The 22,241-nt window shown below is 40.7% G+C and overlaps 1 protein-coding gene across 4 annotated transcripts in view; it reads right to left on the reverse strand.

Annotated features, from left to right (window-relative positions):
- Positions 1-22,241, reverse strand: part of DROSHA (drosha ribonuclease III) — an 82,942-nt gene that overhangs the window by 4,671 nt on the left and 56,030 nt on the right. For all 4 annotated transcript variants that reach the window (XM_075417142.1, XM_075417139.1, XM_075417141.1 and 1 more), the window contains 10 exons: positions 19,517-19,619; positions 17,131-17,201; positions 16,009-16,053; positions 12,541-12,698; positions 11,578-11,683; positions 5,955-6,096; positions 4,928-5,010; positions 4,711-4,814; positions 2,547-2,639; positions 1,679-1,725 (listed from right to left, as the gene is read on the reverse strand). In XM_075417142.1, the coding sequence (XP_075273257.1) occupies positions 1,679-1,725; positions 2,547-2,639; positions 4,711-4,814; positions 4,928-5,010; positions 5,955-6,096; positions 11,578-11,683; positions 12,541-12,698; positions 16,009-16,053; positions 17,131-17,201; positions 19,517-19,619 (952 nt within the window). The remainder of the gene's footprint in view (positions 1-1,678; positions 1,726-2,546; positions 2,640-4,710; positions 4,815-4,927; positions 5,011-5,954; positions 6,097-11,577; positions 11,684-12,540; positions 12,699-16,008; positions 16,054-17,130; positions 17,202-19,516; positions 19,620-22,241) is intronic.

The raw sequence follows: 22,241 nt of genomic DNA on the forward strand, positions 1-22,241 counted from the left end.
TTTGTGCCTTTTATTTTATACTACAGGAATAAAAGGTTTATTCATCCGTTATTTACAATTCGGGTATAGAGGGGTGTATTTATTTAAACCAGAAAGCAATCTAAACAAAAGCAAATTGTTTTTAAATTGCTGCTGTTCTAAAAAGCACTAGTGCTTTGTTTAATGGAGTTCTGGGATATTTTGTTGCTCATGTGCACCATAAAATGAAAATCGGATTTTCAGCACTGTGCTTGTAACACGATTCTTTAAGAACTCTGAAGAACTCAGCTTGGTAGCAACCTGTTTGTAATCCCTTTAAGATGTTGAGAAGCAAATTCATGTAACAAACTTCTCATGGCTATCACATATATGAACAGGTACATGAAAACTACTTTTACTTGAAGTTAACTACTGGTGCATCAAAAAAACCCAAAACAAAGCAAACAATAAACTCCACAAATACATACATACTAAAACAGGTGCCCACAGGGCTGTGAAGCCTCCATTGCTAAGGACAGTCAAAACTTGACTGGCAAGGCACGAGGAACATGACCTAGCTGGAATGGTGGCTCTGTTTTGAGGGGTGGTCGGAGTAAAGACCTATAGAAGTCTATGGTATTCAAAAAAATACACGTCAGAAAAGAGCTGTGAAGCCCTTGGACTGGCAGGAGATGAAGCTCGCAGTTCTTCGCGTGGTGATACTGTCACCAGAAAAAGCACTCCAAGAAAACTTCAGTAACATTTTGCAGATACTCGGTGGAGAAGTAAAGTTCCATTTTTCTACTTGTCAAGTTTAGTGGTGCTCAGAAGTATATACCTAGCAGATGGATATAAAAAAATTCTGAATTACAGGGATTCAATGCCTTCTGAAATTTTTAAGCCCTAGGATTTCCAGATGCAGAGATAACAGATTAAAAACCTTTGACATCTGAGGAACTGCATGTTTTTCCCTTGAATCAAATAAAAAAATGCACCTCCCCATGTTCTTCTGGATAGAGAGCTTCTGCTGCACAAAATGCATGTAATCGATTTGCTTAGTACGTCCACACCTGGCACTTTAACTCAAGTGACCAAAGTTCTTTCACATCAGATGTTTGCACACACTCATTCCTTTCATATCTGACACTCCACTGCAATGAAGGACTGCTCCCATCCTGGCTTCCTGTGCATAATTTTGAGAGATGCATACACAGATCACTGGATCCTCAGCTAACATAAGCTGTTCTTAACAGATAAATATTGACTTCTACTGGCTGGGGATCTGCCTGTTAGATTTTAACCTAGTCTACTGTATAATCTGAGATCAAATTTTATTTTCTAAATTGGAAACGGAAAAGTACTTTTCCTCCTCCCTTAAATCGGAGGATGAGACAACCACAGCGCCAGAGACTAAGCAGTCTTCTCCCGCTGCATACCGAAGCACGGAAAATCTCAATGAGACTTCATTGCACAGGGTTCCCTACACATTGCAACCTCTGTCACTGATCAACTCTCTTTAAAAAATACCTGTTGGTATCTTATTAACTTCACCTATTACAAAATTGTCTTGAAAGTACTAAAACCTGCTGGCTCAGAAGCTGACAGCATTCAGCATACACATTCTGTTCAAATCTTCTCCCCCACAAAACCTGCACCTCACCTCACTAAAGACCAAGGATGTAAACTATAAATTATTTTCTTTGTTGCCCAAATATCTTACATTTTTCAAGCGCATCCATTGCAGCTCCCATTTCTGCTTGCTGAATACTGTGAAAGCCAAACAAAAACGTGTTACATGAGATCTAAGTTGTACAGAACAAACAAAGTAAAGTTTCTGACAAAGTGAAGCGCTAGCTACTCTTTTGTAACAAAACTCCTTGGATAACCAGTAGCTAGTAATTCCCAGAGCGTATGATACACCAGCCTTCCCATAAATATGTGAGCAATAGCACTACAGCTCCAGTAGAATACTTTTAAACTTAGATCAATAAGACTAAGAGAATATTCTAGTCCATTCTTCGCTGAAGCATTTGCTTTTACTTGAGAGAAGAAAGGAACAAAATCACAGAGGTGTGAAGACTATAAAACCAATGATGTTTTTACAACCACTACTAGATTTGGCAGCAGAAAATAAGATGAGGTCTTTGGGGTTCATGGTTGAAGTCTTTGCAACTTTAGAAACCATTCTAAAATGCCTAGAAGTGATAACATCAGAAAAAAAACCCCATGCCAAACCTGAGAGCCTTGCACCCTTAACTTGCCAGTTTAAGTTGGACAGTAAACCAGCAGCAAAGCCAAAGACAAAGCCACTATTTCTTGAAAGCTCTTCTGCAGTTTCTAGTCCGAGAGCCACGAGTAAGTTAGCATTGCTAGCCACCTTGTAGGCAAGTTCACCAAAAATGCTTACGACCCAAAACTATGCAGACACTGAACCCTTCAGGTTTTCCTGAGCCATAAACTCAGAACAGCTTAGAGGAGGCTCTGTAGCTTTCCTTTTCTAAGGCCAACCACACGCTCCTCTATCTCCTCGGCTCGTCATTTTGAACACCGCCACACTCTAACACCACGTGATTAATTTTTCACTGTACCTTGGGCCTTTACCGCATCCTATTCTTTCCCCTTTGAAGTAAACAGCTACCGTGTATGTCCTGGCATGAGACGGTCCCACTGTCTGCAAAGTCCTGAAATGGGAAAGAGATGATTTTTTCAGGCAGCAAGTATTAAAAAACAGTATTCAAGCAGGAAGTATTAAAAACCAGAATCTGTTTGGGGCACCTACATCACCAAGTTTTCAGTCTGGTCAATACATATAGTGGAATTAGTGCAAAGCGTGGAGCAAGGATTGCAAGATGCCTGTATAAATCCCATTAACCCACAGATTACCAGCACGGTGCACAATAAAAAGGCGAAAGGTACATGAAATGCACCTTGTTTATATTGGTTATATTTCTTCCTCCAGGTTCACTCAGGAGCACCATATGAAAATTAAAACTTTAACCTATAAGTAAAAATGTAAACTATAACACAAAGTGCCTAAACACTCTGAAAACATTTGTAATAAAGTCATAAATTGTGCACAGCTGCAATTGCAAATGATCACACCAATATGATTATTGTGTGCACTAGAATTTTAGTCCCTGAGAGTTGTGCAGTTAGCAAGGTTTTAAAAGGACTTTATACTGGACATGGTAGCTCTTTACTGTGAATTATCGCAGTACAAAGAAATTTTCCATCAGCTTTGAAAGTTACAGTTTGTCACAAAACAAACTTCCACTTGAGCTAAAGTCTAGGACATGTATCAACAACTATCTGGAGGGGAAAATCAGATAATTCCCTAGACATGCAATGAATTGCTGCTTCTGCTGCTTCTTCCTGCTGTCCCAAATCTCTCCTCACTGTCAGCTCGAGTTCTGTCCAGTACCTTGTTTTTTTTTGGAAGGACCACCCATTTCACATCAATTTTTAAAGTATCTAACTACAGTACTCTGTCTCCATGTGCTATGACAAGAGCAGATAAAACTTGCCCCAAATTTAAAAGCAATAGTACTGACTGCACTGCATCAGATAACCCCAAGAAAAGGAATTTAACAAGATAATAGGAAGATAACAGCATACCACTACCTCTAAGCTGTACTATAAAAATCAATTTATCATCACAGCAAACAAAACAAACATTCAGTACTTGATACTCAGTGGATTTTACACAAATCAGGAATTGTTTGTTCTGTATTCATCTCCCTCACTCAAGACAAAGCTGTGAGCCCGCATACAGCGACGCCGAGGAGTCAGATTTGCAGAGCATCAGTTGCGGTGTTAAAGCGATCGTATTTCTGAAGTGCACTGCTTGTCACCATCACTGAACTGCTACATTTCATTGAAAACTTTACTTCAGTAAACACGACAAATGCACTTAAGACTTTCACTCCTCATACCTCTTTGATATAATAAGCACAACAACACAAGCCTTGAACTTCCATAGCCTTTATCTCTTCTTCTGGGGGCTAACACAGCACCCACTCCTAAATTAATTCAATGGATATGGATGCAATATACAATCTTAAGTTTATTATTGCCTCTTTGAAGCAGCCATTATGCTACTTTACAAATGAAGGAGAGAAGGGAGAACCATCCCATCCAGCTCCAGGTATCTGAGGTGTACAAGTTAAGAGGTTCATTGCCCTGAGCTCTTCTGTCACTAAACCTGAGGACACGTGGGCTGAACTGCGCAGCGAAAATATTGAAAATTTGTGTTGCCCTTCAGTGCCCGACTCTGAACAGAAACAGAGCCTACAATCAGGCTGTGGAACACAAGGCATTTATTATGTTTGCATAATTATGTAGAGTGTAGAGAAACTGCAAACTACTACTGAAAATAGAATGGGGGCATCTTGACTTCATACCCAAACAGCCATTGTTCCATTTGTTTAAATTACAATACTGCCATTCCTTACATTAAGAGAACAACAACCATAGAATGATGCCAATTAAATACTCCATTTGAACATAAAAATTGTATTTCCCCTTCCAACTGTACGAAGCAAAATGCTTACTAATTCTTCCTTGTGACAGCTTAAAACACCTAAAGCTTGGAAAACACTGGTTCAACGTTTTCCATCTTCAAAGAGACTGGAGGACTTGGACAACTACAATAAAACTAAACTATGGGAAAAACATAGGGTGACTGATCACACCTTCCTCCATATACACGAAAGACTGATAATTGGCTTATATCCATAAGATGCCAGTGCTTACTTGTAAAGAGGAATGTCTGGTTCTTTTCCTTCTGTCCTTAGCGTCAAGCAGCACTGTTGAAGCTGAGATTTAGGATCATTCCAATCTTGATTTAAAATAAACTCCTGTAAGAAGTTTACAAAGATGCTTTTATGATTGAGAGATTGTGGCAAAAGTCTCAAACACAGTAATGTGTTAAAACATAGTGGCAGGAAAGCAGGAACCTGACTGATCTTACCTTTAGCCGTGGAAAAAAGCACACGTTCATGAAAGTGTGAACATACTCCAAATCTTTGTCAATGTACAGGGCAGCAATAAAGGCTGGGGGGGGAAAAAGGTACCGTCACTCATCCAAGGAGAACGTTAATGACTTGCACTTTTAGAAACAAGAATATCTGAGTACTCTAAAGCCATATTAAATTACGTTTCACAGCAGTGATCTGATGAGGGTATTATTATCCTGCATGCACAGGAAAAAATACAGTTGACCAAGAGATTAAGTGACTTACCCAAATCCACTCAGTCATTTAAAGAGCTAGAAACATCATTCAGCTCCTAATCTCACATTTTAACCAGGAGACCAGGGATACTTACAAATAAATCACTACTGGGTACGATCAAAAAGGTTTAGATATAAATCACTCCTGTTTGTGTGCTATTTCCATTTGCTTAGAGGATTTGGCAAAAGCCAAGGGGTCTGAATGTCTCAAAATACATCAGATAACTTTCTTTGCAGAATATTTATTACTGTTTCCACTTTCTTTGGAAAGAAGGTAGCACAAACTTCCATAATTGGACTAAAAATAATTTAATTTCCATGTAGCTTTCCCTCTTGTGGAATGACCATTTTGAAACCTCCCAAAATGCAGTCAAAATGAACCACAGAAATACTCACCTGATGAAGGAACTCCTTTATCTTCCAACAGTGACATGAACATATTAATCAAACAGTGAATCTGCTGTTAAATAGCTCAACTCGGATTACAAGCTTTAACCTTCTAGATACACTTCTGACCTGGTCATCATGACCCCGCAATTTCTACTTTCTACAGCATTTTATCTGCAATTACATCTCCTTCGTACTCAGACTTCAAAAACCTACGCTAGTGTTCAAAAATTTGGCTTTCAGACGTATAGGCATAATTCATTTGACAACATTAACATACATTTTTAACAGTGATTTGGGGGATTTCTAATGGCTTTCTTAAGCCTCGAGGAAGAAGCAGCTGCATAAGTACTAAGCTGTTATAACCAAATTAACTCACATTCCAAGAGATCAGCCAAAGTCTTAGTTCGAAGAGCTACAGGTCTTTTTGTCTTGTCATTAGTGATGGCAAATTCTTGCATACCCAGCTCTTCTGCCACCTTGGCCTGTGTCCTGTTGTTCACCAAAGAACTTCTCAACAGCTGCAACAGAAAGAAGTTCCACTCAATGGCAACAATTAGCAATACCAAACTATTAAAGGTAGGGAGACCTGGGGAGAAAAAGTTGCTTTTATCCTTGTAGCCTCTCACTTCTCTCAGTTTACTGACATTTTGTTTCAGCACACCTCAAATGATTTACATAAATGTACAAGCACTCATTCTTTCTACTGCTGATTATTCCTTCTGTTTCAATTACTCTCACCCAACTTTATTTATTCTATGAATATATTACTTCTGGAGATGTCTTGCATTTAAAATGCTTGTTTGTGAGCTTCTTCGCAATCGTATACCATCTCTTCATCAGTCCTGTACTTCTTCAACTCATCTGCATTTTTCTACTTGAAGTAATCAGAGAATCATAAAATGGTTTAGGTTGGAAGGGACCTTTAAAGGTCATCTAGCCCAAGCCCCTTGCACTAAGCAGGGACATCTTCCACTAGAACAGGTTGCTCAGAGCCCTCTCCAACCTGAGCTTAAATGTTTCCAGGAATGAGGCATCTACCACCTCCCTGGGCAGCCTGTTCCAGTGTGTCACCACTCTAACAAATTTCTTCCTTATGTCCAGTCTAAATCTATCCTGCCTTAGTTTAAAACCATTGCTCCTTGTCCTGTCACAATAGGCCTTGCTAAAAAGATTGTCCCCACCTTTCTCATAGGCCCCCTTTAAGTACTCGAAGGTCACAATAACGTCTCCCTGGAGCCTTGTCTTCTGCAGACTGAACAGCCTCAACTCTCTCAGCCTTTCCTCACAGGAGAGATGTCCCATCCTGCTGACCATTTTTGTAGCCGTCCTCTGGACCCACTCCAACAGGTCCATGTCCTTCTTGTGCTGAGGGCTTCAGAGCTGGATGCAATACTCCAGGTAGGGTCTCACCAGAGCAGAGTAGAGGGGCAAAACCACCTCCCTCGACCTGCTGGCCGCACTTCTTTTGATGCAGCCCAAGAGACGGTTGGCCTTCTGGGCTGCCAGCACACACTGTCAACTCATGTCCAATTTTTCACCCATCAGTACGCCGTTCTCGGCAGGGCTGCTCTCAATCTCTTCAATCCCCAGCCTACATTGACACCAGGGGTTGCCCCGACCAAGGTGCAGGACTCTGCACTTGAGCTTGTTGAACCTCATGATGTTCACATGGGTCCACTTCTCGAGCTTGTCCAGGTCCCTTTGCATGGCACCCCGTCCCTCAGGCATGTCAACCATCAACCGCACCACTCAGCTTGGTGTCATCGGCAAACCTGCTGAAGGTGCACTTGATCCTGCTGTCTAGGTCACTGATGAAGATATTAAACAGTACTGGTCCCAATACGGGCCCCTGAGGGACACCACTGGTTACTGGTCTCCATCTGGACATTGAACTGTTGACTACTACTCTCTGGATGTGACCATCCAGCCTCATGCATAGAACAATCCACCCATCAAATCCATATCTCTCCAATTTATAGAGAAGGATGTTGTGGGGGACTGTATCAAAGGCCTTACAGAAGTCCAGCAAGATGACATCCGTAGCTCTTCATTTGTCCACTGATGCAGTCACTCCATCATAGAAAGCCACTAGGTTGGTCAGGCAGGACTTGCCCTTGGTGAAGCCATGATGGCTGTCTCAAATCACCTCCCTGTCTTCCATGTCGCTTAGCACAGCTTCTGGGAGGATCTGTTCCATGATCTTCCCAGGCACAGAGCTGAGGCTGACAGGTTGGTAGTTCCCAGGGTCCTCCTTTCTACCCTTTTTAAAAATGGGTGCAATGTTTCCCGTCTTCCAGTCACCAGGGACTTCCCCTGAGTGCCATGAATTTTCAAATACCCTGGAGGGTGGCTTGGCAACTACATCAGCCAGTTCCCTCAGGACTCTGGTATGCATCTCGACAGGTCCCATAGACCTATGTACATTTGGGTTCCTCATATGGTCACGAATGTGATTTTCTCTTACAGTGGGAGGGACTTTGCTCCCCCAATCCCCATCTTGCAGTCCATCCACTCAAGAGGAGTGGGAAGAGAGGTTGCCAGTGAAGACTGAGGCAAAAAAGCTGCTGAGTACCTCAGCCTTCTCCTCAGCTGTTATTACCAGTTTGTCACACTTGCTCATCGGGGCGGGTGTGCTTCCTTTGATCTTCACAGGTCAAATACACATTCACTAATACACAGTTACATACATTTTTCTACATAAAGTATAAACATACAATATTCTGGAGTCTATAGAGCAGTTCCCAATGTCCACCAAATAAGAAATAAATACGCAGTAATTAAAACAAAATCAATTTAAAGCAAGACAGTCTAGTGTTTCAGAGCAAGCAGATGAGGAAGCAGCTCCATTCATTTGGTCAGAGAAGAAAATGCATAGCTGGGCAGCCTGTGTGTACTGTTTGCTCTACTGAAGGCAGTCATGCATCCCTGACAAAGATCTGGCTCTAACATTTTCAGTGTATGACAATGTCCAGGCCACCTGACTCTCCAGCAGAGTTCCCTGAAATGCTTAACCCTGGCTCCAGGCAGATTGCTTAAATAAACATAGAGCTCTGACAAAGACACAATCCCATACAACTTAAAGGATTATTTTGGAATTTTAGGGTTTCCCACTATTTTCTGAACCCCTGCTAAGGTGAGCTGTTTTCTCTTGTTTATTTGCTTTTCTGCTTTAAATGAAATAGCATTAATCTAAGAATTTTGGGATATTATAGGAGGTGGGGGTGAGAGGGACCGAATGTCTCTCTCTTCCACTGTTCGTGTATAATCTAGAGTTGAGAAGCTGCATACACTTTTTTTTTTCTCTCTTTGTCTTCCACATCACATTTGCTCAGCTTATTAGATCCAAGTTATATGCTACCTGGCTCCAGCATGTCAACTGAGCTTATGAAAATCAAGATTTATCTGCTGCACTTGATACTTCATCTCTGACAACAGATAAATAAGGAACAGGGTGTTCATAATTTGTTTGGCAATGATGTATGAAGCAGATACTCAAAACTTGATCTTCATAAACTAAGCAGACTGCAGATAGGATTATTACCTGCCTCCCTAACCTCTGCTTAAACTCATCTTCTGCTTGTTCCTTTCCAAAATTCTTCCCTTTTATGTCCTTAAGACAAATAAACAATACTTTCCCCAACAAAATCCTAAGTACATTAAGCAACCTACGGGACAGAAGTGCAGTACCATGTGACAAAAATCTGCTTCCTGTAATGGGAGAAGAAGGATCTGTGCTTGCAGAGTATTTATTTTCATGGGACCTGTAATCATGACTAGCAGTATCATAAAACAAAGAGCAATATATACACTACACGGTGAATTAGAGACGGAAAAAAAGCCCCAGTTATCCTTCTAGCACTGTGGTTATCAGCTTGCTCTGTATTAGAATTTGCCTCCTCTACAAGTGTGATCTAACAAGAGACTCAATTCCCCTTAATGATACAGCGAAGACAGGACCCTGTGCCTTCCCAGCAACTTTTTTTAGAGGTAGTCTCCACTCTGGCAACACACAGCCTGCATCACTGCAGATGCTGTAATGTGTGATGGATGCTTAACTGGAGCTTAACTCTAATTACAAAGCAATTTTTTTTTATTCTTCCATCTTCACATAGCATACTACTACCCATGACTGTATCATAAGCCAGGACTGGAGAAGCTGTATCTTCCAACAGCCAACAAAATTTCATCCTCTTTTTTGGTAGATCACTTGGCTATCTCAAGACATGTAAACAAGATTACGATCTCCTTTCTTTTTCTTAAATCTAGTTAATTTACAAACATCTCTCCACAAGTAATCACTACTCACTGGGAAGCCACTGCATTGCCAGTCAAGTAGAATCTTCCCATCCTTGACCAAAATTGTCCTCAACACCACAGATAGCATTCAGCTGATGTTCCATTATTACTTCGAATGTAAGTTTGTTCCCAGATAACAGGAGAAAGAGCTAAGAGTTTGCTGTTTCTCTTCAGATCCCACATCATCAGTCTCCTTTCTCATCAGTCTCATTTAATTTGTCCTCAAATTGAAAAACATTCTAAGATAACTTTGTTTTTCACTGCATACGCATCCCAAGAGATAAAATTTTATTCTAGGCGTTGCCTACTTCTCTATATCTTGATGTCTTTTCAGCATCCATTCCACCCTAACTTTGTAGTTTCCCCTACAAACTTGGACTGTGCAACTTGTTCTACTTGCCAACTCACTAATCATTAAATTAAGCAATGTGGACGCATTTTGATCATTGTTCTGAGTATTTACACCCATTAATAGCAACACTTCATATCCTTCCTGCCAAATAGTTCCTGAAAGATCTATCTTACTATAACGCTGATGCCTTACATTCTTAAGTCACCTACAAAGCAAAAAAAACCGCACCAACCTTGGATTTCTGCCTTATGATTTTGTTTCTCTGAAGAATTAATACGACAAAGCTCTTTCCCTTTTAATTTTTACTTCAAAAGTTCAGGCCTTATCTACTCTGTCTCCTGAATAGTGTAGAAGAATCCATACAAATGTAAATCAAACTTAAGAAACGGTGAAGAAAAACTGAAATTACTTTTAGTCAGACCATGCACTTTTTTTTCTTGTAAACAGCTTTAGCCCAAAAGACTCCAGAAGCACATTCCTGGAAACACACTGTGTGCTAGAGACTTCGCGTTGCCATCCCTTTATTGATTTGAGAAAACCACTCCGAGTAGCTAAGAAACCTGCAGTGCTACTTCCCAACTTTAACTAGAAGACTCGACTCATATTCCTGATACATGTATTTCTTTTTTATTCTAGTCCAGACTTGAAAATGAAGAAAAAGTTAGTAAGCCTAAGAAAACTTCTTCCTCAAAAATAAAGCCGCAGCTGTCTAGCTGCAGTACTAAATGAATCAATCAGGAAAAAATCGACATATACTACCACCCTATGTTTAAAGCACTGTACACTGTTGAAAGATCCCCAAACTGGGTTGTTCAGAGCCCAGATAAGAGAGGCTGAAAGGTTACAGTAATCAACAACAGATGACTATAAGAATAGTAAAATTAAAATCAAAAGCTACCACAGGAGGTCCAGATTGAAGACAACAGGAAAAACAGACTAAAATAGATTGTAAAAACTCCTTGTCAGGAAACCTAACCCTGCCTGGCTGCAGGTTCAACAGACTCGAAGTCATGAATAAAAAAATCATGTGATGTGCCTGTTTAAATAAATGGTTTAACACATCCATCTTTAAACCAGAACTAGTTTTATCTCCCAATTTCATCACTGACATCCTTAAAATTATTGATCCATTTCACAGACAGAACAAAAATGATTGCACTGGGCTCATAAATCACCATTTCCTATTCATTGCAGTGCTCATGACTTAAAATTAACAAAGCCTTATTAAGAGCAGTGGTTGCTGAGGCTTCTTTTATTAATCAAATCCAGAATAATTCACTAGCTGCTCCCATAATTTCAGTCTCCATCCCACTCTTGCTCTCCCGGAGAGCATGATTGATGGCAGCCTCACCGTTAAGTGCCCTTCATGATGATCGGGGAAATGTATGAATAAATACTCTGTGGCTACCAACTGCATTATGGAGTCACCCAGGAATTCCATCCTCTGGTTGTGGCCTCTGAAAAATGAGACATCAATGCAGCAAAATCAATAAGCACTCAGGGAGGAAAAAACAAAACCAGCATGCACACACAAATTAAAATAAAGAGTAATCTGAAAGTGAGCCTCGCTCATTTCCAAACACATTTAAGACAAATTTCCAGTGTTAAGCAGGTGAGATGAAAACACAGTTCATTACTGTTGTAACACCAGCTTTCACTGAGAAAGCATATCAGGGTAGCTATATATAAACACAATTATTAAATCGCAGATCTGAGACTAACTGAAGGAGAAGACCAGCTGACATCAAGTTTGTAATGGGATAAGGTCTCTACCCGCTACTTCTTATAAGAGAGTGAACTAATGAATGCAACACCTTCAATAAAGAAAAAGGTCTGTCCATTAACAAGAATTAAAAGGATCAAGGTTTAAACTCATGTGAGATCCTGGACCAGATAACCACTGGTATGGCCCTACCATTTGTTTTAAAATGGGGCCTGGCACCTCTACACACCACAGAACACAAGGGCTGCACTTGGACCGAAGAGCAGGATTTTACTTCTTTCCTCTGCCCAGATGTACCTCCAAGTAAGTTTTGCTACTGTGTCAAGAGTGATATGAAAATATCAATGATGTAGGAATCCCCGAAGAAACACTGGGATGGCTCTCTAACATCTTCTGTAGTCTTTCCCAAGGTGTCCACTACTGACTGCTGTCAGAGATGGGACACTGAGCCAGGCGGGCTCGCGAACGTAGCCACTCTATTCTCTTCTTGAGAACAGATATAACATCCAGCATTTGTTTACAAATAAACCAATCTGGGGTGCTACCACAAGGACCACCAGAGCTACATGAGGACTCTTGCTGTGTACTCACAGAGTCAGGTGGTTAAAGCCTACTGTCCTCAGAGTGAACGCACGTGCTAGAAGCCGAACGTGAGTAAAGATGACTCCAATTGCCTCCTCAAACTCTGTCAGCTTCTGAAGAACTGGAGAGGTCTCAATGAGCTGCCTGTCAGTATTGGACTCCTGCAGCTGTAAATAAAATGAATGCAAATAATGACAAACTGACAGTTTCAGAACTTTTCAGAGAAAAGCACGCCTTCTGTAAATAAAGGGCAAAGAATACAATGAACAAGCTGCTCTGTGGACAGCTGAACTGAGAAAACCCAGTTTCCTCCGGCTTTTTGTCTTGGATCATTACCACTCACAGAAGATGCAAGCTCTGATCTATGCTTTATTAACTGTTGAGGCATTTAAAACACATTGCTTATATGGTCTCGTCTCTACATGTGGACAGCATGGGCCACTTATTTTCACAAAACATGTACAACTGTACATGTCTCAGTTTTTTAATATTATCACATTGTTTGCAACTGAGCAACAGATTCAAAAATTATTAGAACAGAGCTGGCAGATTGACAGCATGTCAAGATGAGACAAAACCCAACTCTATTTCTCCCACTTTCCACAGTATCAAAAATCAGGAATAAATACTTAGTATGTGAAATTCAAAAGGGCACAATAATACAAGAAAATTAAAATTATCACTTTGGGACATCATCTTTTCTTATCAGCTTCTTGTCTGATGTCCTTGACGTGGTAACACTGTTAAATGGCTTTCTGGAGCTGGGAAATGGCTTAAGCATTTCCTCCAGCCACTCTGGGCATCTCTCTCATTTAGCAGTGCCTTAGAGGAGGAGTCATCCAGAGGAGGATGCCTAAAGGAAAAGTAAGAACAGCCACAGTCTTTGTAAAGTGGCATTAAGATCCTTTTTGGTTTGTTGCCTGCTCCTTTTCTATTAATTGACTACATTCAATTTGTCTTTTTCCCTAAATACTACTGAGCTTTCAGCTAACATTTTCATACAGATACATATCCCGGTACCAAAATCACACACTTGGGTGATAATAGTGTGGACTTCAGTTGCATGTGGAGCTGAGACTGCTTTTTGCTTCCTCATGCGCAGTCCTTTATATTTACCCACAGAGATCTTAATCTGCTTTTTTATTCAATAGTTAGCCACTCCTGCGTTCTCACAATCAGACTGCAATTCTTCAGCCTGCTGTAGTCCCCGCCACCCTGGATAATTTGGTATTGTCAACAAACTGCCACCTCGCTGCTCATCCTCTTCCCTAAGCCGTCGATGCGAAGAGCCTGTACTTCACCAAAGATCCCTAGGGAAATCTGCCAGCCAGCTCCATCCCTTGTAAGATGTGGTCATTGCACTCCCATTTCTTAGGTTTCAGCCATTCCTTTAAATCTTGTAAGGACTGACAGTATTCACTGAGGTTGCTTTTTTTTCTTTTTTTAAACACATTTTTAAAAGCCTTTTCCGAGTGCCTTTCCAACAGCCTCATAGGAAACCCAGCCGACAGTACTATCTGCATCATGACACGCTTTTTTGGTCTCCTCTAAAATCTCCTATTCGAGGCAGGACTTGCCTTGACGTGCTGACTCTTCCTCAAGAGACCACATTCATCCAGGTGACCACCAATTATTTTTTTTCTTCACTATTTCTACTGACGCGACTGTCAAATAACAGGGTTACAGGCCCTCGGTTCTGCCTGTCTCAGGTTCGGTTGGGATGAGGTTAACTTCGGCACGAAGCTGGGAGGGGACACAGCCAGGAGGCTGACCCGAACTGGCCAATCAAATGGGGTATTCCACATCACGTGATGTCACGGTCGGTATTTAAGGGGAGGAGCTGGCCAGGGGAGGGGAATCGCGGCTCAGGGAGCAGCTGGGCATTGGGCGGTGAGAAAACTGCACTGTGGATCATTCGTTCTGTACATCCTTTTTTTCAGTATTATGGCTGCTGTTTTCTTCTCCCTTTGCTGTTGTTAAACTGTCTTCATCCCAACCCATGAGTTTTTGCCTCCTTCTTCCGATTCTCCTCCCCATCCCACGGGCAAGGGGGAGTGAGCGAGCGGCTGCGTGGTCCTTTGTTGCCAGCTGGGACTAAACCACGACAATATCTTACCCAGAGATTTTTCTTTTTTAAATGATTTTTAAAATGTCATTTTACAGGCCAGCTGTGCCAACGGCCGATCTGAGCAGCCTGTGTTTCCCCTGCTGGCAAGCATAGAACTAGGATGGCTTCTGGGACATGGAAAATAAATTTTCATCACACAAGTTAAGGTAGCAGCAAGAAGTGATAAGCTGCATACACTGACTGTCTCCAATCTCCAAGCAGAGTCATGAAAGCAAAGAAAAAAAGTTACACTAAAATTAAGTAAGAGAAAAGAAAGAAATGCAGAGTAAAAAGCATTTTCTTGGGAGGTTGTGCCACCATCCAGGACAGCTGGTGCTGAACCTTAACAGTTTATCTTCCCGTTAAGACTCTTTGCTATTTACACTCACAGAGCTGGCCATAAAAATGCTTGATGTGCACTGATTTGTTGCTGAAGATTTTGTCTACGCACCCATTCCAACACCTATATAAATACAGGAAACATTTCAGATGGAGGCCTCAAAGTGACCTTCTGCTGGAAGGCCATGCTCATAAAAAGTTTCAAAGGAGTCAAGCTGATAGCACAAAACATCAGAGATTCAGCTGGACAAAAGAAATCTCTCAGATGTTCATACGACCCTGAAAACCTTACTAACTGACTGGATGACAATTTGAACACAGGAATTCTTGCAGCGCCCGTGCACACTTGGAAAATGCCACCATGTTTGCTGTGAAGACAAGGAGCTACAGCGCAGCGAGGCTCTGTGACTTGCTCTAGGTCTCCCCCAGAATTCAGTCAGGGGAACAAAGACTGGGAAACCATTCTCCCAACTTCCAGCCTTGTAAACTAACAATTCAAATACATGGAGGTTAAATTAGCCTTCAGACACCTCCATAACTTCAGTGTTTACTTGGTATTAAAGCTACTGCAATCACTGAAACAACCATGCTATCATTGCACATACAAACATTGAAAAAAAAAAATCAGAATCACACTCTTACTCCATTCAACTAATGTGCCTTCCTACTGTTCAGGTTTCAGTCTTAATTTCAGGTTAATAAAATACATACATAGATTGTTTTTGTACCCTTTTCCCCCCAACTGCAAGAAGATGAACAAGAAGCTGCCAAAATGCTGGCTCTCACTAGATTTATTGTATAAGCACAGTTATATATCGAACGTGAGCCAAGGAAAGGTGAATGATGAACCCTCAGAGAGGTAGAAACTCATTATTTATAAAAACAAAAAACAACACCGAACACAAAGGCAAACTCCTTTGGCTACTTCTTAGCACAATTTTCGAGATGACATTGCAATGGAAAACTATGGAAAAGCATCCCTGAAAATAAAACAGAGCTATGAAATTTATTATAGAAAGAGATATACTTACTTGCAGTGGGTGTAGTGGATAATTAAGCCATACATCCCGCAGGTCCTGCAAACATTGAGAGATGCCTTTAATGCTCAAAGGAGTCATTTAACAAATTCCACAGTACTAAATAAAATGTCATTACTTGAAATACTGAACAATTTCAGATGCTGACTCTGCTTATTGCAAATTCAATAGTGCTGGCAAACTAATTTTTAAAATCGTGTATTTGCTGTTCAAACAGCCTGTAGTTCTCCCAATTAGCTTGTGTCAAAGGGTGGAAATATCCTTGAACCAAATAAAATGTGGTTAAAGGAAGAAAAAGAGTTGTTTAAGCCTCAGGACTAACTTTATTCTGCAAGTACTCATCAGTAGCAAGTTTGACTTCACCAAAGGCAAGGACTAAAAGAGAAAAACCATACCACTTATTTTCGTCTTTTTCATATCGGCTTCCTTCACTATAGGCACTGAGCAGCAAATAAACACTGAGCGACAATAGGCTTCAAAATACTTTTATTTCTAATAAGCTTTGTCATTTCACAGTCTTGGAGACTTTCAAGAAGGAAAATACTGTATAATTCACCTCCTCACCACTGCCACTTGCATTGTCCCAGCAGTATGGACTGATTACTTTCCTTAGCCATTGTATGGGATTAATTCCAACTAACAGTGCTCTAAGATACAGTATGCAAGCGTAGATCAGATTTTAATTATGCAGTTAGGTAAACACTGGATGAAATCCCCTGTATTTTTTGTGAAAATATGTTTAAACTTCTACGGGTGGGAGGATTTAACTGATGAAATAGGAATAGTTGCTCTACATGTGCATCATCGCCCCAAAGCACCCATCTCTGTTGTTAAAGCAGCATGGCAAACGGAAGTCTGCAGGTTTCAGACGCCATCCGTCCTTCCCTACGGAAGCCAACCAACAAAACAGCACACCTGAGGAATCCCTGTAATTTTTTTTTCCTAAACCAGCGCAGCTTGCTGTCCTAAACATGCTGTGCTACATTCAGTTTCCAGGAACTAAGTACAAGAGGTTTATTCCTGTCCATTCGTGATTCTCAAGTAAATCAATGGAAAAGAAAGCATCTCTTCAGTTATCTTTAAAATAGAAATCAAATCGTATAAATACATAAATACCTTGTCATTGAAGAGTAAACGTCCAAATAATTGTTTTGCTTCTTCTAGGCTCCCCTCTAGATAAACAGCTCCTGCATGAGGGGACCAATATGTCACAGGTCAATAATGCATTAGGACTTAGAAAATTACAAAGCACAGGAAAGTCAAAGATCTCTGCCGTCTTCATCTCCAATACACTTATTTTTAAAAGCATGCTTTGTGTAGTAATACCTATTTTTTACGTATTTTTTCTATTTTTTTAGACCAACATAAATCAATGGTCATAAAATGCACAGAAAAACCTGAAACAGTTAAATCAATGATAGGAAACGACACATCCAAAGAGCAAAGTTTAAACAAATTAGGCTAGAAGCAATCTATTTCCAAAAGTAGTTTCCAGTAATCCGCTAACTACACCATACACAACGATGGTGAAAGCCATGAATTCCATTTCAATAGCCAGCAAATAATTTTCATGTATTCTGTACTTTCAACAACATTACATTCTGCCTATAAATAATGCATCAAGACTACTCCGAACCTCACTGACTCCCCAACACCACAATAATACATTGTCTAACCTGGAAACTGCACCTCTGCATCTCTCAGATTTTGGGTTTTTTTGTTTTTTTGTTTTTTTAACCTGCACATACAGCCCTCACTACCGCTCCACATGCCCCTTCGTAACAAGCTCTGCGAAACTTGTGCTAGCATATTAAATTTTTTTGTGTGCACCACATACACTCTGTATCTGCACAGGCACTTTATAAATTCAGTATCAACATTTTGTCCTTTGATACTCTTTACAGGAGGGCTTCTGAAAAACCTCAAACTAGTTCTTGTAAGCACATCTGTATAAAAGCAAAGGGAATACCCAGCTACACGAAGAACACAAAGGAAGGGAGTCCATGTTCCCACATACAGCGAGAACACAGTTTGCCTCGCTGTGTCTTTCCCCTCCTCTTTCCTTTTAATTCCTCACTAGGTCAACTACTTTCTTTGGAGAACAGTTTGGGGGTTTAAAAGACTCTCTTGCCAGAGGCACATTATGAAAGCACAGAATTTCAAACAGATCCTAGGCAGCCTGCTTACACTTTTGGCTGTTACTTTCATCACAGGGAAGAAGCACCAGACTTTTACAAAGGTTCTCAAGTAGGAGCTCCAGACCCCACATATACTTTTATAGCCCTTTAACAAGCTCCCAGATTTTAGCTATGGCCCTGACAAAATCTTACCGCTCAATTAACTTTGCCAACAACTTTGTATTGGAGGTTAAACAGCAAGGCTGCTCTCTTAGCAAATCTCAGTGCTTGCCACATAGTCCTCATCGTTACGTCCTACACAAGCTGAAGTATATGAACAAAGCCACAGACTTGTATCTGGTACTCCTTTTCTGTTTGCTTTAGGAGCTTGTGTAGTATGCAAAGACCCAGACCAAGGCTAAACCATTCCCACAGCTAATATCACGTGTGGTACATCTGGATGCATATGAAGCCAAATCAGTGAGATTTAGCTTGCTTCGTGTATTCAAACAAGTAAAGTTTTACAAAAATATGCTATTTAAAATAGAGCTTGTGTGAATGTAATGGATCAGATTTCTGCCTTAGCGCTTGATCATGTGGTAACTGTGGTCAGGTAGTCCTGATTTCTTCTTCAACATAGATACATCAACCAGCACAGCCAGTCACTGATGAACATCTTGGTGCCCAACAGCAAATTTGACACAACTCCCCTTCATCCTCAGCCAGAGGGTTTAGGCAGCTTTATTGCACCAGCCATGGCACATTGCCATGCTTTTTATTTGCAAGCAACACACAAAGACCAAAAAATATTTACTCGGCAAATGTCACATTTCATTCACAGGAGCAAGTCAGCGGGGCACAGAGGAAGCAGGCTGGCGACTTGGTTGGGAGCGCCTGGTGCATTCAGAAAGCAAGCTGCAGAGTTTAAAATTCAGGGCTGAAGCTGGACTCCACCTTTTGCAGGTCTCTGCAAGTCCTGTTGGAAGCAGGAAGCCCACACTTTCCCTGCCAGGCCATGGCAACTGAACTGCCCCCTCCCAGATTACTGCAGGTGGCAGGGCCATGGTGGCACACGAGAGGCCGAGCTCTGCGGCGACGGACAGAAGTGCTGCACCACAACGGTACGAAACGGGTGGGTGCATCCTCAGCACATGGGAGGCAGGATGCAGGAGAGGAGATTTTCACTGTAACACTGCACACTCATCACGTTGTACATGCAGTATATGTGCAGGAGATGGGAAGAGACGAAGATTTAAGAAGCTTTATTACCGCCTGTCCTTACGAACACTACTCAACATGGATCCACATCTCCTCCACCACAGTCAACATGGCACGTAGACATATTAAAACATAACTGCCTGCACACACACATACACATGCTTTACCTATTAGGGCTTCAAAGCAGTTGGCCATGGCATGGCGGAGATCCGATTCCCTGCAAAGGTCTGGACCATGAGCATAAAGCATAAATCGATCCAGTTCCAGCTTCTGCAGAATATGTGGAAAGAGTTCAAACCATGGCTTTAGAAGTACAACAGTAACAGTTCTCATCACGACAATTCAGTTACACTATTATTACACAGCAGCTGGGTTTGAGGGAACTTTAAAGCTTTTCTCCATAGTTTCAGTTCAGACATAGGCTAAAATTAGAAGACTTCATATTTGTTTATCAGAGGCAAGCAACTAGACTGTGACAGCGTGGGAAAGTTAGGACTCATCAAACCAAATTGCCACGGGAAGCCGGATCAAAACATGTCGCTAGAGAGATTTAGGAATGAGTTCAAGAAGAGGGCTGAAGCTGTGACAGAAAAATAGCCTGATGCCAGCTGGACGGTGCAGCGTGCCTTGTTTCTGGCTGGTCGTTTGCCCTCCTATGATTTGCCTTCAGAAATGCCAAAGGGACATTCAAAGGGAGGGGAGTTAACACTGCAGAAAAAGATTCAGCCAAAAAGAATAAGATGGAGTAGAACAGTGAGGAACAGGAACTCTGGTAGACACAAGCCATTGAACATCTGGCTTTTTCTTCTATGAGTGTCAACAGGCAGCAGTAACAAAAGCCTGTGGGCACTGCAGGAGAAGACTGATACTTTAATGGGCAGTGCCACCTAGCTTTCTTTTTACTTTCAAATACTCATCATTAACATTCATCTGATGTCTAAACCACAGTTCTGTTTGCCAGTCAGAATCTCAAGTGGTGAGTCAGATATCTTACATAATATATGATAATTCTGCTATAGAAATGCAGGCAAGAGCTACTAGATTCTGTTTACATATTCATCTTACTGACACAAAACCATTATTGAGATTTTTAAAGAGGAAACTTGTGCATCTTGCAAAGTTTGTATGAGAACAGGTTCCTCCCAACTTGGTGTAAGTTTCTACTGACTAACTTCTTGTTCACTTTCAACTTCATCCTCCTGGAGTATATTTAAGAGGTAAAAGTGGAGACTAAGTTGTTTGAGGTGCATAGTTTAGACTATTTCAACTGGAAAAAAGGAGTCTTCCATTTTCCATGAATGAGAGCCTATTCACTGCTCCAGAACACGGGGAATTACCACTTACAATGTTCCATTGCACTTTGCAAAGTATGGGGAAAACTCATTAGAATCAACATAAAAGTGGAACACTAATTGGTTTATATAAAATTTAAACTTCTTACAGATTATTGTAATTTCTTCATGTTAATAGGTGTCGTTTGGGTGTTGGTGCATCTCCCCCACCTCCAAAGGCTTATCTCCATTTTCAGAGCTTGCATTCAGCTGTTTTTGCATGTGTTTTGCTTCTCAGTTTTTCACCACAACACATTTCAGATTATTTTTAAAATTTCTGCTACAATGTCCCTTGGAAGCTACAGAAATTTATCATTTGATCCTCAATTAAAACAGCATTCCACACGAACAAGAGAAGCTGAGGAGCTGAGAATTATACTGAGTAAACTGAATGCAACATGACACTGCAGGGGATACTTCAAGGGGATGAAACCAGGAACATCATATCAGATAGACAAGAGGAAAAAAGGGTAAGTTGAGAAATCAGGAATGTACAGATATTTAATATTTACAGTTGTATCTCATAAATAACTACAGTTTAAAAAATGTTGCAATAAAAATTTTCAATAATTGTCCATGCACAATGACAAAGGTTGTGATCAGAGCTTTAAGAATATATGAGCTTCCTTGATGCAGGTTTTAAAACGGTAACATGAATGCAAACATCAGGCAGTTCAATATTGTATTTGTAAACAAAACCCCGATTTGAAACATTTCAATCAATTCATGTTTGTCTACATCATTAAAGAAAGCGTTGGAGGAAAATGACTGTGTTCACTGCCTACCCTATGCTTCTCCTGAGAACTGAGCAAAAAGACGACATGTTAGAATTTTGCAGTTTTTGCCAAAGTCTCAAGATTGGATATTCTTGTTTAAATTCTTGCATGAATATGAGCAGAGAAGATTAAAAGAGCACTTGAAAACCGTCAGCAGTACACAGTGGACATGTGTGTGCGCACGTGTGCACGCACAGCTGAACACATCACATCGGTAAGTCTCAGACTGTTTTTCAAAAAACACGCTAACAAAATCAAGTGTGAATAAGGGGATACTGAATTACCTACGAATAGAGACTTAATCAACTTTCTATATCGTATTCCAACCCCCCAGTATCATGTAGAAATGTAAAAAGCTCTGTCATTCACAGAATTAAATGAAATAAAATTCAGAGGCATCTCCGTTTTTCCCATGAGATAATACAACTTTTCACCAAAAGCCTTTCTAACATACTTCTCTTTCACATTTCACAGTGAATCTGAAAATGACTGCGTAGGTTAGGAAGCAGGCAAAACGGTTTTTCCACCGCTTTCTCTACCACCTGCTGCCATGTTCTCCCTACAGATTCTATCCTGACGTCCTTTTATAAACAGCCAGGTTTGTTTCTTTTTCTTCACTAAATTTTGTACTATCAGCTTCATTACCTGTGCAATTTAAGGGTAAATATAGTCACACCTCCAACATAAGCATCCTAAAAACTCCTTCCACCTGCAAAAAATAACCTCCTAAAAACATGCTTTGGAGAAAACACTAAGTCCTACTTTATCTTTAAAACCTACTTTCA

The sequence above is a fragment of the Opisthocomus hoazin genome, chromosome 3, assembly GCF_030867145.1.
Source record: "Opisthocomus hoazin isolate bOpiHoa1 chromosome 3, bOpiHoa1.hap1, whole genome shotgun sequence".
Lineage (NCBI taxonomy): Eukaryota > Metazoa > Chordata > Aves > Opisthocomiformes > Opisthocomidae > Opisthocomus > Opisthocomus hoazin.